The sequence below is a fragment of the Gopherus flavomarginatus genome, chromosome 1 (assembly GCF_025201925.1).
Source record: "Gopherus flavomarginatus isolate rGopFla2 chromosome 1, rGopFla2.mat.asm, whole genome shotgun sequence".
Classification (NCBI taxonomy): domain Eukaryota; kingdom Metazoa; phylum Chordata; order Testudines; family Testudinidae; genus Gopherus; species Gopherus flavomarginatus.
This window is the reverse complement of record NC_066617.1, coordinates 6,151,561-6,164,077: the sequence shown is the minus strand read 5'-3', so window position 1 is coordinate 6,164,077 and position 12,517 is coordinate 6,151,561. Positions and strand designations below refer to the sequence as shown.

General features: G+C 47.7%; 1 protein-coding gene across 3 annotated transcripts in view; it reads right to left on the bottom strand.

Annotated features, from left to right (window-relative positions):
* The window catches only part of TSPAN33 (tetraspanin 33), a 39,972-nt gene extending 34,862 nt beyond the window's left edge, over positions 1-5,110 (bottom strand). Inside the window, exon 1 of one of the 3 annotated variants that reach the window (XM_050937008.1) lies at positions 5,020-5,110. Coding sequence is in view for 2 of the 3 variants with exons in the window: in XM_050937006.1 (XP_050792963.1) it covers positions 4,890-4,997 (108 nt within the window). In the remaining variant the exon portion in view is untranslated. Of the gene's footprint in view, positions 1-4,889 lie in introns of all 3 variants that reach the window. The other 2 variants (XM_050937006.1, XM_050937007.1) reach the window with 2 other exon arrangements.
* Between the last annotated feature and the right edge of the window lie 7,407 nt (positions 5,111-12,517).

The window sequence follows — 12,517 nt, the reverse complement described above, 5'->3', positions numbered from 1 at the left end:
AACACAAGCCGGGGTTTCCACACAAGGACAGGGCTCTGCCCGCCTCTGCTGAGAATCAAGGAGTCGTTACACACCAGAGCCCTGCTCCATGGGGCAGTTCCGCTGGTATGGGACGGCTTCCCCCAATGAATGTATCCCCCTGCCGTGCCCCTTGGCTTAACCTCTGAACCCACCCAGCCTGATTTAACTCTTTACTTCCTACCTGTGCTATTTGCAATGGGCATGCGGGGGAGTGGGGGGAAGTGTCTGCTCTCCCTCTTCCCCAGGCAAGCCAAATAAAAACAATCACGCCAACGACTGACCGGATTAGAGGAGCTGCAAAGGAAAGTGCCAGGCAGGTAATTGGATAACAGAGGCAGCAGTAATTACGGTGCGTGCAAGCAGCACAGGAAGCCCTGGCACGGCTGGCCCAGCCTGGCAGGTCTCTGCTTAGAAACATGCTGATAGCATTTCTTTTGGGGTGGGGCTTTTGAAGCATCCCCCCCCCCCCCCCGGTTTTTGCCATCCCCCGAATCAGACATTTTCCATCCCCACCAGTCAACGGCCCCCGAATTCCCATCATTCTCTGAGGCATGCAGCGAGGACAGACTCCACAGGGCTGCATGAATTCAGAAGGCCGGTGGCGAGATCTGCAATGCTCATCCTGGCCCATGGCCTGCTCTGCGCCACTCCAGCCCCTGGCATTTCTGCAGCATTACAAGAGGGCAGAAGGGGGCGGGGGGGCTCCCACACATGCATTTGGAATGCGTTTGTACTTCTGACCAGGAATTGCTGTGCCCATTTACAGCAGCAGTGCCAGCTAACCAAGGGGCAGGGCTGGGGGGGCTCTGAAAGGAGCCCCCCCGAGGGACACTGGTTCCCCTTTATGAAGGGGAAGGGCAAACACATTGCTGGCTCCCTCCTCCCACTACAATACTGAGCCTGGACGTTTTGCCGCCACCGTTCCTGTCTCTAGATCCAGTGCGATCAGGCCGGAGAGAAGCATCGGGGTGAGAGCCCACCAGACCAGACGAAGCAGCAAGCATCGCACAGGGACGTGCCTTATAACAAGAAGAGGAAAGAAACTGCCTCCTCCATGCACTATTCTCTCGGGCAGCAGGTTCCCTCTGGCCCCGATCATGCCAAAGCTGCACCCACAAGGGTGGCAGACGTCCCCCTGGCTAGGCTGGGTCTGGAGCCTTTATCAGAGCGAGCCTCATTTGACCTCGTTGCACCTCCTGGCAGAATTCTGTGTTCTTTGCAAGGGACAATTAGTTAATCTTCAACCTTGGAGTCAAATCCCTGTTTTACAGGCAGGGAAAGTGACCTACTGTGGCCTGTGCCAGGTGTATTTAGAGCTGGAATAGCTATGTTGGTTCGAAGTGTGAACAGAATAATAAATACACCTCTACAGAATACAGTCATGCTGGCAAAACCCTGTGTAGAGGCAGTTATATTGGGGGATGCAAGCCCTTTTGCTGGTATACCAGCAAACCCCTTCTTGTGTAGGCAAGGCCTAGGAGTCCAGTAGCAAACCCAGGAATATCACCTGACTCCCAGGCCCCCCAGCTCTGACCACTAGACAGCGATGTAGATGCTCACTGAAGAGGGGGCCAATACAAACAGATCAAGGCAAGAAAGCTAGAAGCAGAGGATTCTGCTAGACTGGAAGTACAGGAGCTTTGGGGCAGTTCCTGGCAAGTTACAACCTTGTGAGGTCCTGCTTCCCAGTCAGAGGACCACTCTAAGGATCTCAGCTATTAAAGAAATCATCATTGGCCAAGGGAGGGTTCGAAGTGCGTAGGGGGGAGGAAAAATGGGTAACCCAGTAGGTATTTACAGCTGTACATTTATCTGTGCTAGAAGTCAGTCAATTTCACTTTTACACTGAGCTGGCCCAAGTCCATTCAGATGTACGAGATTAACTTGTGGAACTACTATATTTTATGCTTCCTCTTCTTCTTGGGATTTTACAGGGAGATAACACCATAATATTCAGAGGGGACAGGTGCTGCACAGGGCAATGCAGAATGAAGACAGGCAGAGAAAGCCAACCACCAATGGATTTGGGAGGCCACTGGGAAAGGAGATGGGATCTCAGCCCCATTTCCAAGGGGCAGGCGGCCACCCCACAAAAAGTCACCTATCTAACCAACAATCTCAGGAGAGGCAACAAGGAACCAATGTACCACGGAGACTGAACTGCTTTTACTCCAAGGTGGCCCTGGACATGGTTGGAGAACACGGGCAGGAGGCTGTGGGAAGGCTGCCATTGTCCACACGGTCTCTGTTCGGCAGCTATGCAAACCCTTTTCACTAGCACCACAGTACTTGCACGAGCGCGCATTGCTAGCACAAGATCCCCTCACTGGCATGCAGATCAAAAAAGTGTTCCTCTGAAGCCCCAGCCAGTTTACAGGAATTCTTTTATCTCCAAGTCTTCTCTACACAATGCTACTTGCGGAGACTGACAACCTGATGTTCAGTTCAGGGAACAAAGACTTGCCAGATAAGATGAAGGACATTGCTGGAGACAATCAGCAACCGCGCCCCATGTATGCTGGGCACAGCTGTAAGGTTCATTAGTTCATTGGGGAAGGCACATCTCACCAGGGAGTTGTTTACAGGGCTGACCAGATAGGAAGATCTGCTCTGATTTGTTCTCTGGCCTGTGTCTAGCCCTTCTCGGACACTGTGCTCCCCTAGCAAAGATATTCTGACGACGGCAACTCCAGTAAGCTCTGAACACTTGTCTGAACTACACGAACCTGGGAAAAAGAGAGCTGAACTGCAAAGGATGTTATACATGGCAACAAATTCACTCAGCAGCACTGGAAATAGCCAGCCAACCTGACGGTGCCTACAGGGTAGGTCTGGGCATACACTCCTAATGTATAGTCATTCTAAGCTCTAAAAGCATCTTCTTTTTACCCCAAGATATCACTTCACTGTACTAACTGGAGTAAAGTTACTACTAATATCAAAACAGCCAACATCAACTGGAAATACAGTCAATTTAAAAATATTCAAAGGAGTGTCCCCAATGCTGCCGCGCAGCAATTGCATTTTCCTTTAAAAATAAAGGATCTCTCTCTGGCCTGCCAGTCTCAAGAAAACCCACAGAAAGCAGAAGTGGAAACTGACTGTGTAAGACAGGAATAAAGCTCCATAGTGGGTTTAAGAAAAGCCAAAAGGATGTGTGATTTTTAACATCAATGTCTCAGTAAATTCTACAGGCTTTGAAGGGCAAGGAGAACAGGGGTACTTATTGTTTTTTACCTCCCTCTTACCTCCCTTGATTAAAAGATCTTTTCTGAGGGAAAAAAAAAGAAGCCAGATGAGTATATGAGATATGGGTGGAAGTCACCCAATAGCTGACTGGCAACCCCATTCCACAGTCTCAAGCAATGCAGCACCACACAGGTCCCTGTGTAATAGAAATGCATAGAGCAACAAACACCAACAGAGACAAAACATGTCCAAATTTACATTAGGCTGTTTATCCAAAAGGACAACATACCCTGACATGACACCACTGCTGATGGCGGCTGAAGGTCCATGAAGCACATTTCTTTCCAACTACTCGGAGCAAGTGAGACATTTCTTTTGCACGTCCCCCCCATCGCTTTTGACTGATTTCACACAATAATCAAAGTCTAAACAACCACCAAAACTACAAATAGGCCCCTTTAAGTGTAGCATTATCTGCTGTTCCCCAATTCTCAGCCAAGTTCATACCAGGCTAGAGTTGCTGTCTTTAGAACTGTATCCAGGTTGAAGGAACTGTGATCACTATCCAGTGACCTTTCGGATAGTCTAAGCACCACTCCCTTCTTAAAGTGATACATCTCACAATGTAGGTTAGAGACAACCTTTACCATACTTGCACCTGTGTTGGAGGGAGTGGGGGAGACAGACAGTTTTATGAAACCTACTGAAACTAGAAATGCATTTTGTTTCTGGTTTCCTGGATTTTAACATTTGAACACAACAGCAAAAGTGAAGCCAGTCCCCTTTCAGGTGCAGGTGAAGTAAATGAGAGTTTTCCCCTTCTTTTGGTTTTCTTTTCAGAAGCCCAGGGAAGGGTTTTTTTACATGTACAACTTTGGTCTGGACAGATCTCAGCTCCTGATTTTGTTAGGAATAAAAATATCATGTCCCTCTCCCCCCCCCCCCGCCAAAATTAATGAGCAGGCAAAGAGAGAGGGGAAGAAAGAGGGAAAAACGGAGTGCTTCCTCCATTACATGGATAAAGAGAAACTGACCGTGCTCCTTAAAGAGCAGCAAGCCCTGTGCAGAGCTGGGATGAAGAGAACATTAGCTGGGTTGGATTTTATGGGGTCATTTTTCTCCACCCATGGACCGTCTCACGGCCCTCCCCTCCAGATCCCCACACACCTCTGACCTGACGGTTCATCCCCGCCAGGCTCCCCAGGCATAGCAAAACCCTGGGAGCCCCATGCCCTGCCGGCCCCCCATGCACCAGACAGGGGAATCGCCCCCCATGCCCCCCACACTCTGCCAAGGGATGGGGCTGGCTGTCCCTGTGCCCCTCGGCTACCCACCCCCTTCCTCAGGTGCCCCCCTGCTTGCCCCCCGGCCCGGTTCTCGTCCCCTGCCTCAGGTGCCCCCCCGAGGCCCGCCCCCCCGGCTGCCCCCCGGCCCGGTTCTCGCCCCCTGCCTCAGGTGCCCCCCCCCGAGGCCCGCCCCCCTGGCTGCCCGTCCCCTGCCTCAGGTGCCCCCCCCGAGGCCCGCCCCCCCCCCCGGCTGCCCCCCGGCCCGGTTCTCGTCCCCTGCCTCAGGTGCCCCCCCGAGGCCCGCCCCCCTGGCTGCCCGTCCCCTGCCTCAGGTGCCCCCCCCGAGGCCCGCCCCCCCGGCTGCCCCCCGGCCCGGTTCTCGCCCCCACGCACCCAGAAGAGCAGGTTGAAGAAGAAGAGCAGGTACTTCACCAGCGGGCTCACGAAGGAGAAATCCTCCCCGTGGGGACCCACGGGGGGCCCCGCCAGCCGCCTGGGCATGGCCCCGGGCCCGCTCACTCACCGCCGGCTCATGGGAGCCGCGGCCGCCCTGGCCAGCCGCAGCCACCGACCGACCCCGACCACCAGCGCCAGCTGGCAGACCTCAGCCTTGCCCCGCCCACCTCGCCCGCCCATTGGCCGGCGACCCCGCAGCCTGCCTCTCTATTGGTCTCTCTCCCCCGTCACTCCACTCTCGCCGCGGCCCCTCCCCGCTCAGAACGCTCTGTATCAATCTCATCTGGCAACACCTGCGAGGGGAGCCCCGCCCCGCCCCTGACCCGTGGGGGGGGCAGGTCTTAAAGGGGCAGCGTCCCCTTCCCGGGTGGGGGAGGGCATGGACCTAGAAGAGTGGGGAAGTTCTAGTTCTAGTTCTAGTTCTAGTTCTGCTGGTCCAGGAGAAGGGGTTCCCCGTGCCAGACCAGCTCTGCTGGAAAAGGAGAACCCCACTGGAGTCTGTGAATCCACTTTGCCCAGAACTCTACCTGCCTATGTGTACTGCGATCTCGGGGCAGCTGGACAGCAGTGGTTCTCAACCTTTCAGGAGTCTGTGTACCCCAAGTTTCACCTCACTTAAAAATGACTTGCTTACAAAATCAGACATAACATACAAAGATGTCCTGGATTTTTTTATTTAAATTGGATTTTTTTTGATAAAATGCTTTTTAAGGAAAAAACCTAGCTAAAGATAGTTTTAATTAAGATACGTTAGCTCAAAGATATCTCATCATGGAATAGGGATTATACATTCTAATTCTATAGTATGAGACAATATATTCATGTCATGTTTAAGAAAAGTTTTGTAAATGAGTTTCAATAGTTCATGGATTAGGGACTCAATTTTATGGGGTTCCAGGGGCTTCTGTATAGATTATTTAGGTTAATCTTTCTATCTATCCAATGGGACTCAGTGCTCAGTCTAGAGGAGACCATCAGACATGCTTAGTTTTGCAGTTCTCAAACTGTGCGTTTGTGTCTCCAGAGGTAACATGCTTGTTAACAGCAAAAATCTTTTAAAATAAATAATATACAGAGGTGAGAAATAACAGACCTCAATCGTATTGTTCCTCAGAAAATCTGTGTACACAGAGTCAATCCCTTATCTTTCTCTTAAAAGTGCAAAATTTTAAAAAGTTCAATGAATAGAAGATTGTTGGGGGCAGAATAGATCTGGACAAGGAGAAGTCTGGAGATAAATATGAGAAGTGAGGGACATATGCTTGTTTTGTTAAAATATTATGTTTGCTGTTGTAGAAAAAATCCAGAATATTTAAAGTTGTTGTTTTAGTTAAAACAATTTAAACGTCTGTCTGGTGATGTTCTCCTCCTAATGCAGCATGGCAGGAAAATCCTCCAAATATTGATGTTTAACCTGTTGAATTGGAGATAGTTAGCCTTCCAATGACTTCATAAATATCTGCTTCAATTACCTTTGGTAAATGAAATAACCAAACAATCGTTCATTTTCTGATATAGCTGTAAAACTAATCTGAAGAGTTTTCAAAATAAATCACTGGTTAAAAATGTATCGTGTGTACCTTCTAAAATCTCTGAGTTGTGAAGAATATGTATTAAGGTTATAACAACCAACAAGAATGCACTTCTGTGTAGAAAACCATGATTAAATGGAGTCTTCCTGACTAGTGATTTAAATCAAATCCACCCTGCTGTAAAATAAATGGATTTGAATATAAATACTGTACTTATATTTCAGTGCATGATAGATAGAGCAGGAGAAACGAGTCACTGTCTGTATGAAATGTTAGTCTGTACTGACTTCGCTAGTGCATTTCATGTAGCCTGTTGTAAGACTAGGCAAATATCTGGATGAGTTGATGTACCCACTGGAAGATCTCTCCCCCTTCGTCTGCCCCCTTCTCCGCTTCTTCTCTCTCCCCCTCCTTCTTCCTGCTTCTCCTCTGCTGCCCTACATGTCCCTGCCAGTCACTACGTGTACCCCTGGTTGAGAACCATTGCTGTACAAGACACAGGCAGAGACCATCCCTGCGCTGTGACACTTACAGTCTAACAGGAGCAGTGGTCACCCCGATACAGTGAGGGGGCTATGGAATTGCCTTGGTATCCCCAATCCTAAGTGTTCAACAAATCATGCCTCAGGCTCAAAAAAGTCACGAGGTTGGCTTAAAAATCATTAAAAATAATACAGAGTCTTTATTCTTCTGATTTCTGAGCATCTGGGGGTCATGTCTGCAAGTTTTATTCTCCAACCATGACCAAGGTGAGAAATGTACTTAAAAAAAAGAAGAACAACAGATGCGATTCTCACTTAATCACAGGCCTCTAGGAGCTAGGGCTTTAAGAACATCAAACTTCACCATGACTGGCAATAAATGGCAACTCCTGGCAGTGCCCGGGCATGCCTGAAGTAAGAGATCACCCTCTTTTGATCCTCACATGCTTCCACAGATTCCCCATTCATTTCAGCTGCCAGAGAGCCACCGGCTATCCCCAGGATAATTTGCTATTTAGAGTGCTCTTCTACACAAGAGATTGGCCACTGGGAGACCCATGAGCCAAATTCCTCTCCTGGAAGTTTTACATGGGGACCAAAGCTACCATCATCTTAAATATGGAGTAACAGTGTGCAAAGAATACAGGTCCCAGTCTGGTGTTCTAGCCCTGCTGTCTCTGCCATCTGCATCACTACATTGCAGATGATGATTCTGCTGCAATTTAGGCATGTTTGCTGTGCATATGGCTGCTAACAATTAGCCTCCCTTGTTAATGGAGCAGAATAACTTGAGTTTCATGCCTGCTGACAACTGCAAAGTCTACATGGTGGTAGTGTGCACGGCACCTGACAGCCATGAGGTCTGTTGTGGTCGCAGATTATTACAACTCCTCTAACCTACGTGTCCCTGCCCATCACTTCTGCATTTAGCCCTCGAGGAAACCCATAAACAGAGCCTGAGTATCCTCTCAATATACACCAGTCTACAGCAGAGGCACTCCAGTGAAGTCAATGGGGTTACACGGGTGTAAAACTGGGGTAAGGGAGTGGGACACATGAGCGTTTCTTGGCAAACAGTACCTCTGAACTTTCCAAAATCAGGGAAAGTGTTTTTGCAACAGGATAAAGACAGACGCTGCACCTTGAAATGGGTTAGAAAATCAGTAAAGAATCAACAACTGATTTTTTAAGCAAACCTGATGCAGGTTGTGATGTGTACATTCCTGCGTCTAAGACACAGCCGCATTTAGGATGTAGCAGAAGGATATTTCATACAAAATGGGTACAAATAAGTTTCAGTTCTTCATTTCGCTGCAAAGGCCATCGCTTCACGCAGGGCCTGAAAAGCGATCTGAGACGTAGAACTTTATTTTGTAATTGAACTGTGTTAATGAGAGAATCACTACAGGGCTAGGAGGCTGCTGACTTCCGAAATTCTGGGGCTCGAGCCATTGAGAGCCTAAGACAAAGCAGCCCAAGGGGATTTTTTAAAGCTTAGGAAACTTTTAAAATAAATGTAATTCCATCTCTCTGTATTTCTCTTCAGTCATTCTTTATTATGAATGTAGTTGGGCTCAGACACCTCCACTGCTGTCTGGGGCTTCACAGATGCCCCGATGCTGGCCACAGACTGTCCAGCTCCAAAATCTCAGGGCCCTGGCACCTGAGCCAGGAGTGGCAGAAGCCCCCTAAGGTATGGGGGGGGCGCACATGCACCCGAACCGTGGCCCCACCCCCTGAGGCCCCACCTCCATTCGCTCCTCTCTGCCCCCTCACTCCCCATCATTCACACTTATGGCTAGCATGGCCCCCTGGTCCCTCTGTTCTGGTGCCCTTGGCGTGAGCTAAAGGAGAGTTTCCTTTTGTGGACACTGTACAGTCATGGGGATTTTAGCAAAATAGTCCCGATGATGTTACCGCCAAGTCAGCTGAGCCAGTGAGAATTTTTTACTAAAAGTCCCTGCTGCAGAGACTTTTGGGAGGCAATTGTATGACAGGGATTTTTGCTGTATCAGGGCTGCATTTGGCTGGGATGACTTCTGCTTTGCTGTAATCTGAAATCCTGTTTAGCCTTTTCTTTAATAAAGGAGAAGTGGCCTAAGCAGAGATGTTGTCCAACTGGCACAAAGCTCATTGTGAAATGTTTTTATATTCCTTTGAATGTAAAGTACATTTATACGTCAATCGTCCCCGGCGGGACTGGGCACTGAAATGGATCAGCATTATGCCAGTCAGTGCCTGAGAACCAGGATGTGAAACTGGTCTGAGAAAGAACATGAAATTTACCATTCCAGACTCAGTATCCCAGCTGAGAAAAAGCAAAAAAGAGTAAAGTAACTGCAGATGCAGCATTGCCAACTCTTGCAGTGTTATCAAGAGTTGTGCAATTAGGGTGGGAACTCGGGGGTGTGGTGTGTGTGTTTCTTAAGGCCTTTGATTGCTGGAATCATGTTGCTATCTGAAAGTCTCAGCTTTCATTAAACAAAAAAAGTAAATTTCCAGCCCTCCTGGCTGCAGAGAAAAACCACAGGGGGGGGATGAACTCTGAAGTCTCCGACCTCAGAAGACAAAATAAAAAGAACCCCACATTTATTCTTTTTCGAAATCTCAGGATGTTTGAGCCCATCTGAAGATGTCCGGGGTCTGATGGATGATTTGGAGTTAGCAATACCGCAGAGGCATGCTGCAAAGTAAATTAGGTTTTAAAAACCAGCCAGTTTGAACAATCTGGGGTGTTATTAGTAACCAACAAGGAATTTGGAGGTTTTAGGTTATAATTTTTACCTTGTGAGGACTGCTTTAAAAAGATGGGTGGAGGGTTGGGGTAAGGGCAGTTGGAGATTAAATCTAGGAACTTTGGCTCTGTGTGTATCAAACAGGCTCTCACTCCAACTCCTCCTGATGACACGGACTGGTTACCTCACCACCTGAAAACGCTGTGCCAGGATATACATGGCTGAGTCATTCCCATTACTGTACCTGGAGTAAAATTAAACCTTGCACAGAGCTGCATTAATGGTTTTCTTTAATTACCTTTCTAAGCGCTTAGAGCTAAGAATTTCTCCATTGCTGTCAGCACAACACCAGGCTGGTGCGTTTTCACACAGGGCCAAGTGAATCCGGGCACCGCTGATTTGACAGTTTCTTGGGGAGGGAAGGATGACGCATGAAGTTGAACAGACCTGAGTCAGCGAAAGAAAGTCCCCGAGGATGGTTTATGGCTCTGCTCTGGTGCAAAACAATAACGCCTGGTTTGATTTTTTGTTTCACATTTTGGGCCATAAATCTATGCAGATCAGCCATATTTCAGCCTCTTGTCAGCTGTCACTTGGGACTGTTAACCCAGCATTCAGTACAGATTCCACTGGGAGAGAAATAGGTCATCTCCATCAGACTAGACTGTCCACCCCTATCATAACCTTAGTCCCAGATTTGGACCTTAGCGTCCAAAATATGGGGGTTAGCATGAAAACCTCCAAGCTTAGTTACCAGCTTGGACCTGGTACTTGCTGCCACCACCCAAAAAATTAGAGTGTTTTGGGGCACTCTGGTCCCCCTGAAAAACCTTCCCTGGGGACCCCAAGACCCAAATCCCTTGAGTCTCACAACAAAGGGAAATAATCCTTTTTCCCTTCCCCCCTCCAGGTGCTCCTGGAGAGATACACAGACACAAGCTCTGTGAATCCAAACAGAGTGACTCCCCCTCTCCGTTCCCAGTCCTGGAAACAAAAAGTACTTTCCTCTTCACCCAGAGGGAATGCAAAATCAGGCTAGTAAATCCAACACACACAGATCTCCCCCCAATTCCCTGGTGAGTACAGACTCAATTTCCCTGAAATTTCCCAGTAAAGAAAAACTCCAACAGGTCTTAAAAGAAAGCTTTATATAAAAAGAAAGAAAAATACATACAAATGGTCTCTCTGTATTAAGGTGACGAAATACAGGGTCAATTGCTTAAAAGAATATTGAATAAACAGCCTTATTCAAAAAGAATACAAATCAAAGCACTCCAGCACTTATATTCATGCAAATACCAAAGAAAAGAAACCATATAACTTACTATCTGATCTCTTTGTCCTTACACTTAGAAACAGAAGATTAGAAAGCAGAACTACTTCTCCAAAGCTCAGAGAAAGCAGGCAGACAGACAACAAAGACTCAGACACAAACTTCCCTCCACCCAGAGTTGAAAAAATCCGGTTTCCTGATTGGTCCTCTGGTCAGGTGCTTCAGGTGAAAGAGACATTAACCCTTAGCTATCACCCTTAGCTATCTGTTTATGACAACCCCAGAATTACCACCCCCCACCAAAGATCAAAGGGCTATAAGAACTGAAAGCTTCCTGCTAACTGAGGCCTGATTTCAGGATGCTGGGTTTCCCATACATTCATAATGACAACACAACTGACACGTAGAGCAGGAAAAGAGCTAAATTCCTTGCATTGCTTTATGTTGTAGTGACAGCAACAATTATTTCCAGAAAAACACACAACATTGGACTCATGGCGTGGGTCAGGTCAGCCACTTAGTGCTAGGGGGCCTGAGTCTTCATTGTCCTGCGTCTTGTGTTGTCATTTATACCTGTGCACGAATGGCGAGTGTGGATTTTACAGCGCTTTATAGTCTCTGGGCCCATAGTTTATGGTTGACGACACAAGGTGTAAGGCAGTGGAAAATCCAGGCTGGAAATGGGAGAACAGCCTGCATGCTTTACTTTAGATTAAAGGGGAAAACAACAAAAGAAGAAAGACCAAATACACAGCCTCTGTGAGAGAGAGAGCACAGTGTGTTTATTATCCTCTGGACAACAGGCTGCATGGGAACAGAACACAAAATGGCAGATATCTGAAATTTAAAGGAGCAGTTACATAGCTACACTCCCAAGGTTGCTTTCTACTAACTCGATAGTAACTGTATCACAGGCTAGAAACTTACAGAGGATGAGGCATCAACCATAACTACATTTACTAACAGTCTCTTAGTTAGAAAAATCATCATCATCATCGGCAATCCCTTGATTCAAGGGTGATCTCTACCACGGATTTACATATGGGTCCCTGAGATGACTCAGGATTCTGATCCTGGAACCACAGATCCACCCACAGTAGGTACATACATTTCCTGGTGGGTCAGCTGCCTGCTGGGAGAAAGTTCTTTCTATGCCACATTTAAAACATAACTTTCCTTATTTGGGCTGAGTCCCAAACCCATGTAGCGCCAATGCCAGGATCTCAGCCTATGTCTGTCGAATTTCAGAGATTCATCTATTCTAAGGCAGAAGAGATACCTGTGATCCTCTTCTGACCTCCTGCATGACACAGGCCATAGAACTTCCCCCAAATAATTCCTAGAGCAGATCTTCTAGAGAAACGTCCAGTCTGGATTTTAAAATTGTCAGTGGTGGAGAATCCACCATGACCCTTGGTAAATTGTTCCAGTGGTTAATTACTCTCACTATTAAAAATGTATACCTTATTTCCTGTTTGAGTGTCCAGCTTCAACTTCCTGCCCTTGGTTCACATTAGACCTTTCTCTGCTAGACTGCACAGCC